This window comes from Sinohyriopsis cumingii, chromosome 5, assembly GCF_028554795.1.
Source record: "Sinohyriopsis cumingii isolate HCF-2022 chromosome 5, ASM2855479v2, whole genome shotgun sequence".
In the NCBI taxonomy this organism is placed as follows: domain Eukaryota; kingdom Metazoa; phylum Mollusca; class Bivalvia; order Unionida; family Unionidae; genus Sinohyriopsis; species Sinohyriopsis cumingii.
Genome location: NC_142965.1, coordinates 83,725,632 through 83,749,156, shown reverse-complemented (window position 1 = coordinate 83,749,156; position 23,525 = coordinate 83,725,632). Strand labels below are relative to the sequence as shown.

General features: G+C 35.1%; 1 protein-coding gene across 1 annotated transcript in view; it reads left to right on the top strand.

The window, feature by feature from the left end:
- The window catches only part of LOC149799642 (uncharacterized), a 143,960-nt gene extending 121,933 nt beyond the window's left edge, over window positions 1-22,027 (top strand). The window contains exons 18-22 of the mRNA XM_089958983.1: window positions 3,467-3,654; window positions 7,576-7,701; window positions 10,304-10,363; window positions 12,947-13,044; window positions 14,165-22,027. Coding sequence (XP_089815109.1) covers window positions 3,467-3,654; window positions 7,576-7,701; window positions 10,304-10,363; window positions 12,947-13,044; window positions 14,165-14,201 — 509 coding nt within the window. The 3' untranslated portion in view covers window positions 14,202-22,027. The remainder of the gene's footprint in view (window positions 1-3,466; window positions 3,655-7,575; window positions 7,702-10,303; window positions 10,364-12,946; window positions 13,045-14,164) is intronic.
- Window positions 22,028-23,525: the final 1,498 nt, after the last annotated feature.

Here is a 23,525-nt window from a genome sequence, read left to right as displayed (position 1 = left end):
CATTTATTGGGTGCTGTTCATGTTGAGATAATGAAACTTAAAAAATTGGAAACATTTTTGTTAGTACTAGATCCTTACAATCAAAGAAAATCAGTGACCTACATTTTCTGCATTGCTAACATGGGTTTATATATATATTTGTTTTATGAGATTTTTGCATGTATGAAAAATTGTCTTTGCCAAAAGCACTTATGTGATGAGAGAGAGAGAATTGAGAGATATGAGAGAGAGAAATGAGAGGGGGGAGGGAGAAGGGAGAGAGAGAAACAGAGAAGTGATAGGAAGAGATGGGAAAGAGTAGACAGAGGAAAAAGGGGAGGCAGGGGAGAGAAAGAAAGAAAAAATAAAGAGAGAAGAGAGAGGAGAGATAAATGAGAGAGGGAAAGAGGAGGGGGCAGAGAAAGAAATAGAGAGTGGGGAGAGGGGAGAGAAACAAGAGGAGAGTGATAGGGTGGTATGAATTAGTACAGTCCTTGTCAAAAGAAACATCTGAAGAATGAGGGAGAGAGAGAGAGGAATGAATAAATACAGTCCTTGTCACAAGAAACATCTGAAGAACGAGATATTTTTGTAGTCAAGTCCATTGGAATTTTCAATGTTTGAATGCTCTGTTTCACAGTTCAAGATCCGATTGTTTCTTACATCTTTCATTAGCTAATGTGGCTTCTAAAAGACCCAAAATATTCCAATATATATATCAACACATTATAGTACCACTACATTAATATCAAAGAAAAGAATGTTCTTTATCATTTTATGTCATTCATACCCTGTCACAGTATGTATGTATGTATGTAGATGGATGTTAAGGTAGGATACCCTGTCACAGTATGGATGTATGTATGTAGATGGATGTTTAGGTAGGATACCCTGTCACAGTATGGATGTATGTATGTAGATGGATGTTAAGGTAGGATACCCTGTCACAGTATGTATGTATGTATGTAGATGGATGTTTAGGTAGGATACCCTGTCACAGTATGTATGTATGTATGTAGATGGATGTTAAGGTAGGATACCCTGTCACAGTATGTATGTATGTATGTAGATGGATGTTAAGGTAGGATACCCTGTCACAGTATGTATGTATGTATGTAGATGGATGTTTAGGTAGGATACCCTGTCACAGTATGGATGTATGTATGTAGATGGATGTTTAGGTAGCATGCCCTGTCACAGTATGGATGTATGTATGTAGATGGATGTTTAGGTAGGATGTCCTGTCACAGTATGTATGTATGTATGTAGATGGATGTTAAGGTAGGATACCCTGTCACAGTATGTATGTATGTATGTAGATGGATGTTAAGGTAGGATACCCTGTCACAGTATGTATGTATGTATGTAGATGGATGTTAAGGTAGGATACCCTGTCACAGTATGTATGTATGTATGTATGTAGATGGATGTTAAGGTAGGATACCCTGTCACAGTATGTATGTATGTATGTAGATGGATGTTTAGGTAGGATACCCTGTCACAGTATGTATGTATGTATGTAGATGGATGTTAAGGTAGGATACCCTGTCACAGTATGTATGTATGTATGTAGATGGATGTTAAGGTAGGATACCCTGTCACAGTATGTATGTATGTATGTAGATGGATGTTAAGGTAGGATACCCTGTCACAGTATGTATGTATGTATGTATGTAGATGGATGTTTAGGTAGGATACCCTGTCACAGTATGTATGTATGTATGTAGATGGATGTTAAGGTAGGATACCCTGTCACAGTATGTATGTATGTATGTAGATGGATGTTAAGGTAGGATACCCTGTCACAGTATGTATGTATGTATGTAGATGGATGTTAAGGTAGGATACCCTGTCACAGTATGTATGTATGTATGTAGATGGATGTTAAGGTAGGATACCCTGTCACAGTATGTATGTATGTATGTAGATGGATGTTTAGGTAGGATACCCTGTCACAGTATGTATGTATGTATGTAGATGGATGTTAAGGTAGGATACCCTGTCACAGTATGGATGTATGTATGTAGATGGATGTTTAGGTAGGAAGGTAATATAACTTTGTATGATGGTTTAAAAGTATGTCAGCACAATACTGGCTGGAAGTTTTAATTCTAACAAGATTAAAAATTGAAAAGTTGCAAGAAATACCTCCTAGAAATGGGGTCAATAATTTATTGTCAAGATCACTTTAGTCTGAACTTGTTTCAGCAAGATGATGCTTGTACTGGAGACTACTACAAGCTTTACAGAGGTTAGCTGCATAATCATTGAATTTACTCTGGTTTAAACAGATGCCATTGCAGAAGGTCCGTCTCCATCAACCGATGAAAACATGATATCATCACAATGGTGTATTACATCACTTAATCATATCGTCCATTCCAATCACATTTCTAAATTTCAGGAAAGCCTTGTTGTGGCTTTACAAGGGAATCTTAGTTCTTTTTACCAGACCCTAATCTGCCATCACATAATGTGCTAGTCAGTCAGGGTCTATGTCAAAGCTCTTTTGTTAAATGAAGCATGCACTATGTCTGGATAACAGAAAAAAATATATACAGAATAATCTTGTGTAGCTTGTTTTATTTACACTTCTGTGGTCCGTATTAATCATTAACACAATTTCACAGAATAAACCATTTTACATTCCACTAGTCTGTATGATCAATAACAAAGTTATGCAAAATAACCTGTGTACCTTGTTTTACTCTCATCTGGTACATATGCTCAGTGAAGGTAAATTTATACACAATAAGTTGTATATTTAGTTTACACTTCACTGGCCTTTATAAATAAAAGTGCCATCTGTATAGCTGGGATGTTAATGTCCTGCTTATTTTAAAATACAGACTTAGGTTAGATAAAAACCATTTTAATTTATTAGTGTCCTGTTGTGTAACCAAATTTGTTGGAGGTTATAAGTTGATCCAGTTAAAAGCAAATGTGATTCCATTACATGTTTGCTTATAATGCACACAAATCCATGTTAATTTGGATTAATTATTACCAAAGAATGTATAACAACACTAATTTTAAAAAAATATATATATCTCTGTATAATAGATTATTATTTGATTATTATTTAATAAGATGAATCTGACTTATTTTTTTTATTGATTTTAGACTCGTCTTCCCTTTGAAAATGTTTTTATTGTGAGTTTATACTCACAGCAATTTTAATATATTGTAAATGATTGTATTTGACCTTTTTATATCTTGATCTATTATTATTTATTGAAATATTCAGTACTGTGAACTGTAATATTTTAGCATGTTGAAAATTTTGCTAATTTGTACAGACTGCATGTTTGCAAGATAAAATTGTTTATTTTTGCTCCATTTCAATATACCTATGTTACTGTTGACATTGTTATTTAATTTGCCCAAAAAATGGCTCAGTTGTAAAAAGAAATATTACTCATCTGCAAGTTACATTTGTATTTCATTATGTTAATTAGCTAGCTATAATCCATATTTCTTAATCCAGAAGCTGAACAGGCAGTAGATGAAAAAGTCAGCACACTACCAGGAAGCCCAGAAGAGGAACCAAAAGAAATAGATGAATCTAGTCCAGATGGTGCTGGCTTTAGCCTTGGAGGTCTGCTGGAACGCTTTACCAATATAAGACATAGTGGTCGACAGTTTAGTCGATTTAGACCAGCTGTTCTTAAAGAGGTATGGATGGTCATATCAACATGGAGTTTTCACTAAAAGGCATCTTATGATGTTGATAAATGAAATCTTGTTATTGCTATTACTCCTGCATGGATGGTTGTATCAGCATGAGATTCTTACTCAAAGTCGTGATGTCTAGTTGGTCCTAAAGGTGGCGCTCTACAGCTTCATATTTTGCATAGGGTTAGAATTTTAAAGAAGAATTTCCCCAGCTTTCTTCACTGGTTATACTGGCTATTTAAAAATAACCTTGTATATCTTAGGTATAATTCAAAGAACCTTCAATTCCCTTTATTATGGTGTATGATTTGATGGGTGTAATATGAGTTATAGAGTATACAGCTTGGCCTTACTCCAGATGTGCACCTTTCAAAAAAGTGCTAGTTCTACTTGGTCATTTTCACTTCCTGAACTTCAGAGGTAAATTGTATAAAAAAGAGCCTTTAATTTTTTTTCATTTTATATATTTGGTCATTCATTGCACTTTCAGAAGCTGGTATTGTCTAGTCTGGCAAAATTCATTTTCCCTATTTTAATAGCTGCTTAGGAATAGTGTACTTTATACAAATTCAGTCTGTTTTTGTAGCACAAGGGAGCAGTCATTTTAGTTAGCAGGGTGCTTAGATCATGTACAGTTTCCAAAAATACAGTATCCAAAGAAATATCATCCACATTACATTAATGTAGCATAGAGGTATGCCGACATTCTCTCGCATGTTTTGAATGCAAACAACTTCACCTTACATACATCACTCTCTCAAAAGTACATAATAACTGGTGAGCACACCTTAAAGAGAATATAGGTATTATTATTGTATGATTTAATTTTGATTGTATGGCTGAAACATTTAAGTCGCAAGCATCAAAACAGTCTTTTTGAATAATTCTTCTGTATTCCCCCCCCCACAGAACAGTATTTATGAGTGTCAGAGTCTCTAACAAGTCCAGCCCCCCCATGATAAAAAGTGAGCTATTTTAAAAATGCACATTACATTTTGTAAACATAGCAACCAATGTTATGCTGAAAGACAGGAACATGAAACTAGCCAGAATTATTCCTGAAATGTCAACAATAAATTTTACAGTTTGAAAAGAGATGGAACAGATGAGATTCATAAAGGTCAGAGGGTAAAATATTTGCCTATTGTTTGATATGGAAGAATCAAATTTGCTTTCTCATCATTTATTTTTTTATTTCATTGCAAATAAATTAAAAGAAACATTTTCACTATATATTTCTTGTACTTATTGCAACAATTTTAAATTTAAGTTGACTCTATTCCTATATTCTAAGTCTTCTAATTTCCCCATAATTAAGGTCACTACTCACACAAACATGCCTCATGGCAAATTATATAAGCAAGAGCAAAATAAGCATAATTAGCTTATTGTCATGCTTAACATCAATATGAATGTAACAATTTATTCAGAACATCCTACATAATTATATGAAAATTAAAAAAAAAATTTATATTTGCTTTAAGGTGGCGCTCCACTGTTTCGTATTTTGCATAGGGTTAGCATTTTAAAGAAAAGAATTTCCCTGGCTTTCCTCAATGGTTATACTGGCTATTTAAAAAAGAACCTACAATTGCCTCTGTTTTGGTGTATGATTGAGGGGTGTAATATGGGTTATAGAGTATACAGCTTGGCCTTACTCTAGATGTGCACCTTTCAAAAAAGTGCTAGCTCCACTTGGTCAATTTCCCTTCCTGAACTTCAGTATAAAAAGAGCCAATAACTTTTTTTACATTTTATATATTTGGTAATTCATTCATTGCACTTTTAGAAGCTGGTATTGTCTAGTCTGGCAAAATTCATTTTCCCTATTTTAATAGCTGCTATGGATAATGTACTTTATATTAATTCAGGCTGATTTTTTTGTATAAGGGAGCAGTCATTTTAGTTAGCAGTGTGCTTATATCATGTACAATTTCCGAAAGTGAAATATCATCCACATTACATTAATGTAGCACAGAGGTATGCCAACATTCTCTCCATTGTGCATGTTCTAAATGCAAACAACTTCACCTTACATTCATCACTCTCTCAGAAGTACATAATAACTGTTGAGCACCCCCAAATATGAATGGTACTGATCAGAATTCCAATATGGCTACCATGGCAGCCATTTTAATAATCTTATTGTAGCTCTTCCTGAACAAAGTTCTTTTGATGTGGTGTCTTATGATGTCCAGTTGGTCTGAAATGAACATGGTGCCGTTATGACATCCAATATGGCCACCACACAGCAGGAATCTTGAAAATGTTGTCACTGAATGGAGTCATAATAATGAGATTTTAGCTAAGAGATTACTTACGATATCTACTTAGTCCTAAATGAAATTTGTGCCAATCTGTTGTCTAATATGGCCACCACAGCAGCCATATTGCTACTCCTGAACAGAAAGCGATGCTAACATGGGGTTTTCACCAAAAGACGTTTTGTGATGACTACTTGGTCCTGAATGAAACTGGTGCTTATTTGGGGTCTACCATGGCTGTCACAGTGGCCAGCTTAAAAAACAAATTTGTATTACTACTTCTTTTGAATGAATGGTCACATCATGATGGGGTTTTCACTAAAAGATTTCTTTTGCTGTTTTGTTTATCTTAAATTAAAACATACTTATCTAACGTACAGTATGTGGCCAGCTTGAAAATTGTGTTTTCGCTTCTCCTTTTAAAGGCAGAATCATTTTGACATGGGGTTTTCATCAGAAGAATTCTTGTGGTGTTTACTTGGCCAAAATGAAAATAACATTAACCCACAATATGGCCACCATTGTGGGTCTATCTTGAAAATATTAGTTTGCTCCCAAATGGACAATTATATCAGCATGGGGTTTTCACCAAAAGTCTTCTTTTGATACCTAGTTGGTAATAAATGAAAATGGTTCCAGTCATACATCCAATATTGCTGCCATGACGATAATGACACAGGGCTTTGATCAATAGACTTATAAAGATGTCTACTCTGTCCTAAATGAAAGTGGTACCACTCTGACATAAATTATGTCTGCCACAGCAGCTAATTTGAAAATCTTGTCACAGATGAATATTAGAGATGGTTTCAACACAAAGCAGTTAAAAGGATAAAATGGTCTTAATATGAATTCCTGGAAATTCTTTTTGCCCAATAGAGCATCAGTCCTTTCAAGGGACTCTTGTTCATCCCAGAAGGAATGGTGGACTTAAAACTATATGAAAATTAAATCTAAACTGGCCCAGGTTTCATATTGGCTCACGTACACCGTGTACTTGCTTACGTGGGGTCCCCGAGTGGCCGAGTGGTCTAAAGCACTCTCCATTATGGATCACTGCCATCTCACCTCTGTCTGCGTGGGTTCGAGTCTCGGATTCAGCCATTGTGGGTATGTGAAAAAGCTTGCCAGTAGCTTCTCATGGGTCGGTGGTTCTTTCTGGGGTTTTCCTGGGTTCTTCCTCCACTATTAATACTGGCTGCCATGTATAGTCTATCATGTGCTGAAAAATGGTGTTAAACTCTACAACAACAACAACAACTTGCTTACATACCTACTGTATATATTTATGCATGTTGAGTCCATCACATAATGCACTGGCAGATCTGAATCTATGCAGTTTGTATGGAATGATCTGTAAAAAACAAACAACATAGACCCTGATTGACTAGCACATTATGCGATGGCAGATTAGGGTCAGTGTTGTTGGCAGTTGGACTCAACTTATAGGTGAGTATCTATGGTGTTTTGGTCTGAACTTAATTGGATAAGAACATTCTATTTTTTTTTTATTTACATAATTATCATTAAAAGTTAAGTAAATTTTTTTAATACAATTTCATATTTATCACAAAGACAATAGATGAAAAAGCTATCTAGACAATCACTTGTATTGTTGAATTTTAAAGGAAAAGTTTGTATTTTACTACATTTAAAGGTACATGCAAATGACCAAGGAGCCATGATGAGTGGTTACCTCAAACAATTAAAGAAAAGCAGGAAGTGGAAGAGATTCTGGTTTGTGCTGAAGGACAAAGTGCTCTATACATTTAAAGCCAGTGAGGTAAAAGCAGTGAAAATAATTCATAATATTATCATTTGTGAATTCTACTTAGTTGTAACACAAAACATAAAAATCTTTCTTCTTTAAATATGTTGCTCAATCATAAAACCTTTGGAGAACTACTACTACCTCACAAATCCAGACCTCCCAGATACTACTTTTAGCTAAAGGGAGCAAAAAGTAGCCTGCTGACCTATGTGGTGGTCAGGCAGAGTGATTGCCCTTTAGGTGTAAGAAGGCAATGTCTAATAACTACCCAGTTACTATTTCCACTCATGCCAAGAATTCATAATGTTATTATTTGTGAATTCTGTTTAGTTATAATACAAAACATTATTGACAGTCAAAACTATAATTGGTTGGAACAAATTGCTACTCCCAGAAGTTTGCAAGAGCACGGAGGAAGAGTTTGAATGAATGTGTCTTTCCAGAGTGTGTGATTATTTTTGATGCATGATAAATTATAATGAGGATTTATTCAGAAATTACCTACAAAAAATGATTTATACAAGAAACACTGTTCTCAGTCGACATGTGTTTGAGGACATACGTCACAGTATCACACAATCATAATCTTGTAAGAAATTCATAATCACACAAAAGCAAAACATAGTGTTGGTTTAATTGCAGACTTAGATCTAAACAAACCACTCCCGTTATAACTTGCAATAAAAACACCACTCCCTTGATAACTTGCAATAAATACACCACTCCCTTGATAACTCACACAAAAATAGATTGCAGCATAAGCTAGTGCATGAGTTACCAAGGTACCTATGAAATATTAAGACAAGAATATTTATGTATATCGGCAGAGAAAAGAAGGGGTATGGGTGATCATTTGAATATTCATCTTTTAATCTGGTTTGAAATAATCATCAGTAAAGGAATTCTTTTTCTTTATAAATAACCTTTTTAAGACATTAAAGACATCACTCCAGGTTTGAAGAGACAAATCCTGTGTACATATAAAGACAGTGATTTCATATGTGAATGGAGAATTTGTTTTAGTTTTACTGTAGATCTGAACAGCACTGGATTCTTGTTTTCCAAATAGCTGGATGTTTATTTTGATAAAGTATATCAAACCTTGACTTTTTGTTCTTCTATTGGTAAAATATTTAGGTTGTATTTCATTGCAAGTACTTGTAATAATTCTCCTCATCCTTGAACAAACTGTATAAAGTCAGAAATTTTAAACTCATTACAAACTTTAAGTTGCGCTTCTCAGTAATTGTCGCAATCACAGAAACAGCTTTTCATGTCGTATTTCATTTGGTTCCCTTGGTAACCTTGATCTCAACGAGAATGATTAGGATTAATCACTGATCAATGATTGATCCTTCAATAAAGTTACTTACATGATAATGTTTAAAACGGTTTTTATTAGTCAGTTAAAATGAGCTGACTAGACACATGAACATGGCGACTAGGATGTTACACAGATTGGATTTGCGTGCTTTTTTGTGGTTTTTATTCAGCTCCTTTACCTTGATGTAAAAGATGTAATTAACATAATAAAGAGCAGGTCTAATTTTAATTAATTGGTACAATGCAAACAACTCTTCTGTAAGTCACCGATAAAAAAAAACAGTTGATACTACTCAGGTTGTAATGGAAAAACTTGCAGGTTTTGTTTTGATGGTCCGTTCACAATTTTCATGTTTTGATCACATTTATCATGGTTACACTGAAATTGAATTAAAAGATTAACCATAAACAAATTTATGTTGAGAAAACATGTTGATTGCTATTTATTTTTTTAAAGTATTGGCATCAGCAACATTTTCATAATTTTGTTTTATGATGTTAATTATAGTGTATTGATACATTTTTGAAAAGAAAATGTAACAGAATATGACTTCTTATTAAAGTTTGCGAAATTTAAGATGATTCCAAATGTCGGGCACTGATCGCCATTATTGACAATACAGTAAGTGATATATCAAGGTTTGTCTATGAATTTGTATCATATTTTGATAATTTCAGCAAATTGGGACCTATTATTTTGTTATTTTCTTTAAGAAAAGTGTGAGATTTGGATTTTTGATGTAGCTTTAAAAAAAATTCAGTCAGATTGCTATGATGTCTGCAATGTGTTTAACATTTTTGACAGAATAATACAAGGAACAAAACTTAATGGAGAAGCAGAATTTGGCAAGTCAAATGTCTTTGTCAGAAAGCAATTTCCATGTGTAACATTACCAGACTTTTTAAATAGCTGATATGTGGCAAAAAGGAAGAAACCTATTGATTTTTAGGTCAAAAGTCTAAAGTCATGGGGATAGAAAGGTTCATTTTAAGTGTTGATAAAAACTTAAGGAGTCAACAGTGAAGAATGTAGTGAAAGTTTTAGAAGTATTAGAAGTAATGATCATTTGCGATTCCAGGGCTTGATTGGAATCATTTGTGCTTTCTACTTTATTCACAGATACATTATTCTGTTTCTGTTTCTGTATGGGGGTGGGTGGAGAGGACATGTAGGTTAAAGAAAAATATAATTCTGTTGCATATTTAGCATTAAGAATTGTTAGATTAATTTGCAGAAGTGAATGTCCACTTAATTAGAGGAACATGATCGTAACAATTTGATTAATTCCAGGATATGGCTGCCATTACAAGCATGGTGCTCTTGGGGTACGAAGTCACTCGCTTTTCTGAGGTAATGAAAAGAACAATCATCCAGTGTGTAATTTAGAAATAACACTTTGCAAGCAATATTCAGTTAGTATAAAAGAAAACATCTGATGTCACATACTTTGCTTACAAGTTTGTCGTAAGACTTAGAATTTTTGTCTTAGAAGTAGATATACGTCCAAGAGAGCTTATTAGATGGCGTGTTGCCCGTCATCCATCTGTTAATACAAATTTATTATTGCTACTCTTCCTACATTACTTGGAGGATTGTGAGTGAATATTACATACACATTCATCCAAGATGGACCTACATGAAAATGGTACTGCTTGCATAATCTGGATGCCACAGGGGACGTCTTGAAAATCTTGTTATTGCTACTCATCCTGAATGGATGGCCATCTCAGCATGTCAGTCAGTTTTGTCCGTCACCTTTGCTGGGGTATAGGCTACCCACAAAAGATCGCCAGAGGCTTCTGTCCTGTGTCATCCCCTCGAGCTGACTCCAGGGGTGACCCATCTTAGTGATGTCCACCTCAAGGTCATGTAGCCAGGTGTTTCTTGGCTAGCTCCTTGTCTGCTTGCCTTGAGGGTTCCACCTCAATGCCTGTCTGGTAATGTTGGTTGGTGGCCTACGTAGAGTTTGTCCTATCCAACCCCACCTTCTATTCTTGATCTCATCCTCTACCAAAAGCTGGGAGGTTCTCTGCCACTGGTTGGTATTGCTGATGGTGTCTGGCCAGCAGATCTGGAGAATTCTTCTTGGACAACTTTTGATGAAGGTCTGAACTCTCTTTACAGTCAACCTGGTGGTTGTCCAGGTCTCTGCTTCATACAGTAGAACTGACTAAACATTGGAGTTGAACAGTCTGATCATGGTAGTCAATGGAAATTTCTTTGGAGCTCCAGATGTTCTTGAGCTGCATGAAAGCTGCTCTCGCCTTTCCGATCCTTGCCTTGATGTCTCTGTCTGTGCCACCCTGCTGGTTGATAATGCTGCCCAGGTACGTTAAAGACTCCACCTCTTCCAGGGGCTTGTCCAGTCATCCTTTCAATGGGAAATTGCTCCTTTGGCATTGTTTTTCTTTTTAAAAATCAACATTGGTGGCAACTTCCCACTATCAGTACATGGCAGAACTACAGTGGAGTTTGACTATTAGTAACACTGTTAAATCCTTTAGGCTCAATTGTTCTGTTCATTGGAATGTCAAATGTTAACGGCACTTCGTCCATGTTTATCACAGTAGTCATTTCCAAAATGTCAGTCCTACTCTTGCCTTGCACATACTTAGTTCAGTTTTTCCAGAAAGTCTACAGGTAGTCTCTGTGTCATAGTAGTGCATTGTCTTACACTAAGGCCCCTTCTTTTTGAATGAACCTAAAACACCATGACGTGTTGCCACTGAAACTTTCAATTCCTAATTCATTTGCTATTTCCTTTGCCTAAAGTCTGAGTTCAACAGAATCCTTCCATGACACATGGCGCATTGTGTCAAGATATATTCTTCTACAGCCGTGATTTGCTTTGAGGTTGTTTTATTGTGCCTAATGCAACCCAAGCTTTACGCCAATCATGGACACGATTTTCACTTGCATCATATTTCCCGTGAGCAGTCATGTTTTCACCATTCTCTTCCAGCTTAAAAGCTGCTGTGCAAGACTTGTGTGATTTGACAGGAGGCATTGTGAGATATTTATATAAATGATTATGACTGAAAAGATTGAACAGAACATACCTAACTCATTCAAATGTACCAGTACTACAGCAATGAAAAAATGCCCACAGCTGACTTCATTATTTACATCCAGAAAAGAGAGTGGGCATAATTTCTTGTGGTTCTTAATCCACTTGATATTGATGATGCAGATTAATGATAAATATCAATGGACCAGTGGCTAAAATGTGATCAGGAAGAATGAGCTATGGTTCAGAAATTATTTATCTTTTTAGGAACAATCAATATCTTTGAAATAGTGCAGTACACTGTGGAGTATAGACCATAAGTGTGCTATGTGGCCCATGAATTGTTTACTGGCAATTGTTTTCTTTTATTTCATGCTTGAGGAATAAGAAAATACAAGCAGAATACATACAAAATAATGACAAAACTTATGAAAGCAGTCATATTAGTTTATAACAATTTATTGACGTTGTTGTGGGGTTTAACGCCATTTTTCAGAACACGATAGGCTATACATGGTGGCCAGTATTAATGGTGGAGGAAGACCCCTGGAAAACCCCCGGAAAGAACCACCGACCCACGAGAAATTTATTGATGTAGTATTTGAACATGAATGGGTACTTTATGTGACTTGTTTTTGATAGTATTTGAACATGAATGGGTACTTTATGTGACTTGTTTTTGATTATGCTGATTACAGAGTAGTTTTAATAACATACCGGGTACCATAATCTATATATAAGTCAATGCAATTTCAATGACATAATCCATTTGTAAGACAATTTGGAGTATCATAGCCTAACTTACAAGTCAACAATTATCAGCTGAGTCTGTGATAGTCTAATATTATTTAACATGACTTTACTAACAATATTTAGCAATATTTTTATAAGTATAATATCTATTTCTCCTCTTTTGCTTCACACAGTACTATGAAGGGGTGGAGCCAGGCTTGGTGTTTGAGTGTACACACAAGAACCAGCCACCTGTTGTTTTCTGTACCGATAGCTCTGCAGCCACTGAAAAGTAGGTTTTTCAGAGATTATGCAAACAAAATAATAAATTCTGCATCCCCAAAAATGTGTATTCTATTATAAATATTGGCTTATTAATGAAGAGTGCCTATTATTGTCACATGAAAATGGTGTTTAAAAAATGGCTATAAAAGAGATTTACTGTCCATGCCAGTTTATTGATATATTTTTAGGGTAAAACACTAGAAGGTAATAATATTTTCCTGAAAATACATTTAATCAAATCCATTTTAATAGGATTATCGCAGTAAAATGTCAGAATTTATTATTTCTTTATCCCAATTCCTGTTCATTGTTCTGTTTCCAGTTATTAATACAGTTGTTTGTGCTCCATATTCTTTCTCAAGTTATTTTTACTGTGATTCATACTCCGTATTCTTAAGTTATTTATCCTGTGATTCATACTCCGTATTCTTAAGTTATTTATACTGTGATTCATACTCAGTATTCTTAAGTTATTTATACTGTGATTCATACTCAGTATTCTTAAGTTATTTATACTGTGATTCATACTCAGTATTCTTAAGTTATTTATTCTGTGATTCATACTCAGTATTCTTAAGTTATTTATACTGTGATTCATACTCAGTATTCTTAAGTTATTTATACTGTGATTCATGCTAGTATTAAGTTATTTATTCTGTGAATTCTTAAGTTATTTATACTGTGATTCATACTCAGTATTCTTCAGTTATTTATACTGTGATTTATACTCAGTATTCTTCAGTTATTTATACTGTGATTCATACGCAGTATTCTTTAGTTATTTTTACTGTGATTCATACGCAGTATTCTTTAAAAGGTTATATATGCTGTTGTTTATGCTCAGTATTATGTCAGGTTATTTATACAGTTGTTCATGCTTCATATTCAGTTTAAGTTATTTGTACTGTTATTCTTACTTAATATTGTGGCTCAAGTTATTTATATTGCAAAGTAATTGGGTTTTACTGCCATTTGTGCAATTTTGGTAAATGAAAATTCTTTAAATTGTTGGTCAGAAAAATGACTTTGAAATATGCTGCTGTAAATCTTGTGTTTTTAATAAATTCAGACAAATATTGAAATGAAAACGTTGCAATGAAAATTGTACATTTTTTTTACATTTTCAGATGGGTGACAGTGATGAGAGAAGCATCTGTTGCTTAAAGTTGTTCAGAGAACGCTATCAGGAGATTTCTGCCACATACAATTTGTTTCGGATCAGCCTGTTCTTGGATATTCACCCCAATGCCAAGAATACTGGGATATTCACCCCAATGCCAAGAATATATTCTATGTTTTTTTTTGCCCTGATGCTGGTCATTTACAGAACAATCTTCAGCATTGTTTTCTTTTTCCACCATATTTGCTCTCTTCGCTTCAGCTTCATAGGTGGTGTGACATTTTACAATTTAACAAATACATTCTCAAAAATGGTCCTGCTCAGATATGCTCATTGTCAGGTGGTGTGAGATTTAAGTCTCGACCATTATGTTCTCAAGAATGGTCTTGCTCAGATATGCTTAAAGTGTCGAGGATGAAATGCAGACACGGTTTGTCAATTCTATGGATTTCATGAATGTAAAATCCTCCTACGCCTATGCCCATCAAACTGCTCTGCATTCATGTTGTCCAGGGTTGACTTACCAGTAAATGATCAATTTACACATGTATGAAAAACAGAAATTTAGTATCCATTCAGATTTTATACAGACTTGCTCCTCTTCTTTATGGAAACAAAAGTGTAAAATTATTCAGCCATAATATAGGGACACACACACACCAATTTTCCAGATATTCTGAAAACTTTACTTATTTAAGGGATCACTATATTTATGCCATTCTTTCATCTTGTCTTGTCTAAAATAGTTTATATTTTTATGAGCTAGTATAAAAAAGCAAAAATCAACTTTAAATTCATACTACACAAAAAATAAAACATAAAATAGGCTTCATGTGTCCTAAGAGGCATCTTATAAACTAGTCTGATGTGTCCTATGAGGCTGCTTAGAAAATAGGCCTGATGCAAACTCCAGCTTGTCATAAGAAGTGATTAATGGAAACGAGATTCAGTGTCTTAATGGCCTCATGTTAGAATTCTGCCATCCAATCAACCAGTGTCTAATACTGGAATGTGGCCTTGGGCAAGGCATAATGCGCATGCAGATTAGGGTCTGTTCTACCAATATTATCTAACAGAATGAACAGACCCAGATCTGTTGGCACATAATGTGACGACAGATCTGGATTTGTGCTGTCAATAGATGGACTTGTCATATAAACAAGGTGACATACTGTAATATTTTTGGGGTAGTAGTTTTTCATGGATTAATTAATACATTAAAAGACCCAAGAAATGATTCTTTTGTAAAACCCAATAAATTTCTTTGTTACATCCACAAATTCAGGTTGCTACAAAAATATTAATTAGTAGATAAAATGATAGACCCTGATCCACTGGTGCTATATGCAATGCCCAATCAGTTGTGTTGCTCCATTCCTAAAGGTGGAAAGTTAGACAAATAAGTTTTATTCTCTGTAGTCATTTTTGGGTCTTATTTGATATAAATTTTGTTGCCATCTTAGGAATATTTAGAATATTCATGCATGACCATTTAAAGAGGGAAAAGTTTTGAGTTCCTTCATCCAGTAAGAAGGAAATTCAAGGGATGTAACCATGTACATTAAAAATAAAATGAATCATTTATCCAAAATTTAATTCTATAAACAGATAAATGGATGAAAGGGGATTTCTGCTCTAGAAATAGTTGTAGATTTACAACTGACCCTTTTATGGTCATTTTATACAGTAACTTCTACAATAATTTTATTTTTATATACACATTTTAAAATATGTTATTAGTATTTTATCATTATTATATTTATCTTACATAGAAATATGTAGAAAGTTTTAAGTTTCTGTTTAAAACACTATACATTTTGAACATTCTATTCTCACTTCACTAATATTAGAGACCAGTATGAAAAAACATTATTTTTCAAGGTCTGGTTGTTGTTGTTGTTGTTGTTGGGTTTAACGCCATTTTTCAGCACATGATAGGCTATGTATGGCAGCCAGTATTAATGGTGGAGGAAGAACCTGGGAAAACCCCGGGAAGAACCACCGACCCACGAGAAGCTACTGGCAAGCTTTCTCACATACCCACATTGGCCGAATCTTAGACTCGAACCCACGCAGACAGAGGCGAGATGGCAGTGATCCGTAACGGCAAGGTCTGGTTATTATTATTAAGCCGATATCTAAACTTCTGGAAGGGTCCAGAATCACTTATACAATAGCGTATTAGTCATGGCTAGTTGCAAACTGAACAGGCTTAATTTGGGTCCGTGCAGCTTCTTTCGAGTAATCAGTAGAATAAACTGCATAGACGCATATCTGCAGGTGCATTACGTTATGGCAGATCAGGATCTTTATTGCTTGCAGTTCGACTTGACTTGTGAGTATATATGGTAGGTGTGTGATGCCTAAATGGTTTTCTTTTCAGTTATTCAAACTATCATGACAGATGTTTTTTTGACTGGGTATTCCATTAAGTCCTTGCCTTGTAAATTTAAATATCTAGATTGAAATTTTTTGAATTTGTATCATTATTAGGAATCAAATCTAAACATACTTTTAAATCCAGTGATTTTGTAATCATCTTGTGTAGAGTTCCTAATCGAAAATCTTCATTATTGAGACTTTATTTCATATTTTAATATCAAGTTTTAAAAACTGAAATCAGAATATCAGGTTGACAATTAAGAATGGATTTATTGATGATATTGCATTCACTTGATGTTGGCTTTTTCCACTTGTCATGTCAAGATTGAAAATTTCTAATATTAAAGAACTGGATAAATTAAAATAGTAAACATTGCTATGTAGACTTTTTTCAGCACTTTTGAGTTTGGCCAGTGTAAATTATGACAATGAAGGCTTCAGAAAGTTAGATGTAGGCTCCAATGTAGATGTCATTGAGTTTTGATAATTTATCAAATTCAGATGATTTAGTGATCTAGACAGACTATGAACCTGCAGATTTAGCTTTTGAGAAAGGTAGTCACATTGCTTCACAGACTTTATGATGAACAAGTTCTTGAGATTTTAGAGGATGTAAACAGCTCTTCCTTGAAGACAAACACACCTTAAAAGTTGGATTTTGCTTGCAAACCTATCAATAGGTAACACGTGTACAAAAAGTAAAATGGTTACAATTTGTGTTGCTCATAATGCATACTACACTGTTATAAATTGTACTTGCATGATATCTGTAGAGTAATTTAGCTGGCAGTGTTCTGTTTATAGCAGAATGCATTGTGTGTCTAAGGTAAATTTATGTTGACTGCCTACACAATAGTAAATGCTGTGAGGTAAAGGATTAGAACAATGGAACAATTTATGTATTGAAGAACTTGAATAAGAGAAAAGCAATAAATAGGTTGAATCAGTTTCATTCAGGCTCAGTGAAACCAACACTACGTCACAGATGATAAAAGGAATGAATCCCATTTTGAGTTCTGTTTTGAGTAACTCTGTAAAAAGCCTCACCATTTTATTGCTGCCATTTTTTTAGATTTAAAATGTTAGGAAGGGTTCAGGAGAAAGGTATAATCCTCCCTCATTAAAATGATTGTGGCAGACATGACAGTAACTTTAATAATACAAGTTATAGATTTATTAATGTTTTAACAAGGACGTTTATCTATGTGAGATCATAATGATTGGTACTCTAGAGTCATTTAAGGATCTGAAATCATGATTTGTTCTCAGCAGCCATATAATGGTGTGAAATCAGCCATTTAAGGATCTGAAATCAGGATTTGTTCATCAGCCATTTAATGGTGTGAAATGATTTGTTCATCAGCCATTTAACTATCTGAAATCATGATTTGTTCTCAGCAGCCATATAATGGTGTGAAATCAGCCATTTAATGATCTGAAATCAGCCATTTAACTATCTGAAATCATGATTTGTTCTCAGCAGCCATATAATGGTGTGAAATCAGCCATTTAAGGATCTGAAATCGGGATTTGTTCATCAGCCATTTAACTATCTGAAATCATGATTTGTTCTCAGCAGCCATTTAATGGTGTGAAATCAGCCATGTAAGGATCTGAAATCAGGATTTGTTGAAATCAGCCATTTAAGGGTGCGAAATCAGCCATTTAAGGATCTGAAATCATGATTGGTTCATCAGCTATTTCATTATCTGAAATCATATCAAAAACTGAAATGAAAAGCAGTTTCATTAGATAAATTACCACATCTACATTTGAAAAAGGTTACTGAGTGACCTGTAACTAAAGTCAAATCAATAAACACCTGCTTTCATGATCCTGACCTAAGGATTTAGTGGATTAGAATTAAGAATAAAACCTTGAAATTATATTCCACATGATTGTTTGCAGTAGTTTCTTTCTGCACATGCACATGGTGTAAACTTATTACAGTTGTTTTTTTCAATGGACATTTAATTGCTTGCAGGCTTTCATTGATTTTTTCTTTAAATATGTTTTCCAGTCATATTTCCTTAGAACTACCACCTTGCAAATCCAACTCTCCCAGGATAAAGTTTTTCTTAGCTAAACAGCTAACAGTTATCAGCCAGCCTAGGTGGCAGATGGATCTCCCCTTGATACCAGGATTGGCACCAATCGTGTGTGGACCAGCTATGTGGATCAAATATCCCAGATCAAAACAGGTCAATACCACAATCGTCCATTGTCATCCAGCAGAGGAACCCATGTAATACAGGCACTTTCGTCTATCAGCCTAACCTGCATAGTCCCACAGGCCACTCATTGCCTTGGCACCCAGGGGAAGTCATTTCACTTTGTTCTCAAACCTTTGCCACTTAAAGGGAGCCGTTACTTAGCTTGTATATTTTAAGTCACTGACAGTAGGCCTCTACAGACTTAATTGGAGTGATATTGTGATTAAAGCACAATGGTATGGAATGGTTTTGTGGATCAAAAATCCTCTTACCAATCTCAACACAAATAATGGCACAATGTCATGCAAGATTTAAGGCACTGTTCTGTCAGAATTGGACCAGATTCAAACAGGTGGACGGTCTTTGTGCAGTTTTCCTACTTCATATCAACACTTTCATGAATCAGCCACAGGTCACTCAGTGTCCCAGTACACATGGGTTATGGAGTCATTGTCACTCAAAGGGAAAACTTGCTTAGTGATCAGATCGCAATCCGGATGTTCTGAGAATGCTGGGCTGCTCCTTTAGACCATCTTCATTGCAAATTGCACATGAAGCATTAGCATTGCCAAGTTCATCAAGCTCCATCATTGTTGCTAAATGACAAAAATTGTTTTGAGAATGGTTGAACCTCTCATGGCTCATGTCAGATTAAATCTTCCAGTTGACAGTTTGTTTGGACAAGAGTACATCTGGCTGGTATACACATTTCCTTCCATCATGTCAAGCAGCCAGTGTACAGTGGCTCACTCATGTTGGTGTCTTCAATGAGAAATCCATGGACAAGTTCATCATATTCAATGCTGGCTGTTGGCATTAAAAGATTTGCTATTCTAGAAGAATCAACTAATAACCTTTGTCTCACAAGCCCTGGATCTGAAGGTCTGGGCACTCAGTACTCTTTCCATAGATTGGATGTATATGCTCACCCTCCAAGACCTGAGTTTTCGAATGCAATAACAGAATCTGAGTATTGCCTCATCCTGATCACTTAACTTGAGTGGGAAAAATCATGGATTAATAACCTCATAAATATAATGGCCAAAATCCCCAAAGAAAGGATACATTTCCTCATCCTGTCAAGCAAATGATGGCAACTGTTTCTAATCCAGAGTTGTTGAACCTGCACAACTGATCTTGTTAAACAAATAAACAGTTCATCAAGTAAGATAGCCCTCCACAATAAGTGTACCAGTGAAAAGAATTTTGTGTTCTGCCACTGAGTGCATCAGTACTACAGTATCCATCTTCCTAATTTGGCCTTTTCATGGAAAACAGTGGGCATAAAAGGCTACCATTACATGATTTCAACATGCCATGTTTTCATGGAAGATAGAATAGCAAACAATAACTGTCTGATCTGTCAGTTTTAAGTTCACAAGTACAAAGGCATTGGATCTATCATGGATGCTGACCAGGCTGAATAAGACATTGAACTGTTCTTGAGGGCTTCATTGGTGTACCTCTCGTACAAGACCTGCTTCCAATCTGATTAAAATCATATCCTTACTGTCCTACATGAAGATCTGACAGGGCCTGCTTATGGGTCATATTTCTTGTGACCTGTTATTACCATGATTGCTAATTTTATCAGCTAATCAGATGAAGTCTGATATCTTCATGTTTGGGAGATAGCATTGTGGCTGATGAGCATCAATGTGTACCAAATGATATTTGATTCACTTTCAGATTTTTGAAAGCTGAATTTCCACTGGCTGATTCAAAGGTCATCAGAATATGACCCCTAAGCGATAGCACTCAAGATATTCACATAAGACATTGGAGATCTGATTTAAATCAGATTTGACCTGCTTGCACTATCAGTGAAATACATGCTTTATCCATTGACCTCTACTACTTGTAGTTCTGACAGGATGGGTCAGTATAAATCTTGACGGCCCCTTCAGGCTCCTGTTCATGGGGAATTTTGTAGTGTTGTCCCCAGGTCTACTCTGGTCACTATCTCAAAGTGGTCTGTAGGGCCCATTGCAAGTTCTGAAGTGGTATTAAAAAAGGACAGAGCCAGTGTGGTAAGGAAGATCATGCCACTTCTTACCCCTCAAAGAGAAAAGCTGACATCTGTTGACTTTTGTCCTAAAGAAAAATGGGTTATTGCTCTGCATGTTGGGAAATGATCCCAAATGAATTTGCTAAGCATTTTGTCTCCTAAAGTTAGGGCAGTCACCAGTCATTGCACACACCCTTCCTGCAGTTACATCCATATGGAGAGCATGCCCCCACTTCATGTCAGTTGAAGATTTTTGGACTTGTGTTGTTGCTGGCCAATTTTCACCATGAAATGTTTGCTGTCTGCTCGAGTAACATTTTCGAGTTTGCATAAATTTTGCATAAAGAATACATTTCCTAAAGGAAGATGCAAAATTTTAGCACAGAAAATTTTCAGAGAATGCAGGCAATTAAACAGAAATAGTAATAATCAGTTACACCAAAGTCTGAATTGTAGCCACATTATGAATGGAAAATTTTATAGTAAGCCCCATTTTGGTACATCACATGTACATACATGTAAATGTCAGTATTTTTAGGTTGAAATTTGGCAACTATTTTGGAAATTTTATCACCAGCCTACAACACTTGTTACTTTACCATTAGTATTATTTACTTCTCGTCTCTATATCTCTTCAGTTTCTTGACACAAGTGTTTTCATCATAATGTTTTTTATTCTTCTGTGAATAGTGAGAAGTGTTTTACCGCCAGTAACAGCATTAGCAATGTTGAGATTCAGTGGAATAGTTTTGTAGGCAAATTTTTAAAAAAATCCATTACTGTATTTGTATCTTGATATGCTAGGATTTCAGTATTGCTGTTAAAGTAGAATGCTGGGTTATAGTGCCTTTCACAAACAGGACATTGCTGCATGGAATACTTATCACACTTTGTTAATTACTTCCAGTGCTACAAGTTAGAATTGTATAGTTATTGCACATTATTATAATGCCAATTAAAGGCAAAACACCTAGTTTTTAGAACACTTAAGTATATATCATCACTTCCATTACTTCAAGTAATGTTTTTACATTTATTATATGCTGACGACAACTCAAATTGCATTTGTTATTATTATTACTTGTTGGCTAGGCTATAGTAGCAGAATTGAATTTGACAATTGCACTTTTATGTTTCATCCATTATGTCATGGTTATTTTAATTTTATGGTTCATGCATAATTTGGAAATGTTATACCTATTCAATTATGAAACAATACCAAATAAGTGTTTTGCTAAACATGCATAATAAAATCATTAAAATGGCATCCTCCATCGTAATATTCTGTGCGAGCCAGATTATACCACGATGACCTTATAATGATTGACATGGCATTCCCTCATTATAACACCATGCATGGAAACTATAGAGCATACCTTGTAGCGAGATGAGCCTTTTAATAAGGTATGTAATAAGGAACCACAGCATTCCTCCATCAAGACATTATGTGAGAGCCAGATTATACCACCTTATAATAAAGTATATGACATGGCATTCCCTCATAACACCACGCATGGGAACTATAGAGTATACCTTGTAGCGAGATGAGCCTTTTAATGAGGTATGATATAAGGAACCACAGCATTCCTCCATCAAGACATTATGTGAGCCAGATTATACCACCTTGTAATGAAGTACATGATATGGCATTCCCTCATAACATCCCATGATATAGAATTCTTTCATTATAATCACAACACATGGAAGCTATAGAGTATACCTCCTTGTAGTGAGATAACCTAATAAGGAGGTACATTATACAGGAACCACAAGTAAGGGGTCTTATAGTGAGGTAATGCTTTATACGATGGTATAGTGATTATAGGCTCAATTAACGGTAAACTGCTAAGCCATGGTTAGTGACCTTAATGACAGGTCGATATAACCCAACAATTACTAATCCACTAAACAGTGAAAATTAATTACCATGTCTGTAATGTAACAGTTTAGAAGTGGTATTGTGTTGCATGGTTAGAACATGAATCAGCATTCCTTTAAATGATTAATTGATATGTTTATTAGATTAATAATTGATATGTTTATTAGATTAATCAAGTACTGACCAACATTCTACACTTGATGAGGTAAAATAAATGGACAGATGTTAAACTACTCATCCAGTAAAAGATCTTGGTGTTGTCGGTCTTTGCATAGCTTGGTATAATGGCATCTAACATCAATTTCTTGATGACCCGAGATGCTGTGTAAATTAATAAGCATGGTTCAGGTATGAACAGGAAAGACTGCGATGTTGTGCACTTTCTGCAGAGTATTCAGAGATTCACAAACGTGTGCAAGGTACTTCATTTGTTGATGGGCACTACAACTTGCATAAATCATCCATGAACCTTGCACATTATGGCAGAGGGATATGTGAAATCGTAAGAGAATGTTGATTCCATGGAACAACACAAATTGTGACATCTTTGTACATAACTCTGGAGGACCTTGGTAAAGCTATCAATACAAGTTCCATAATCTAAGGCATTGGAGATTAATGGAGTCGTATATTGCTAAAATTTTCATAGCTGTGTTTTTATGGAACTTTACTCTGAGCAAGAAACAGTGAATATGCTGATTGTGCTTTTTCTTTTGAAGTCTAATCATTGTGGTGTTGTAGCCGATTCTTGCTGTTGAACCACAACACGATTGAATGGTTAACAGTCACAACACGATTGAATGGTTAACGGTCACAACATGACTGAATGGTTAAAGGTCACAACACGATTGAATGGTTAACGGTCAAGTCCAGGAGTCTGCTGTAT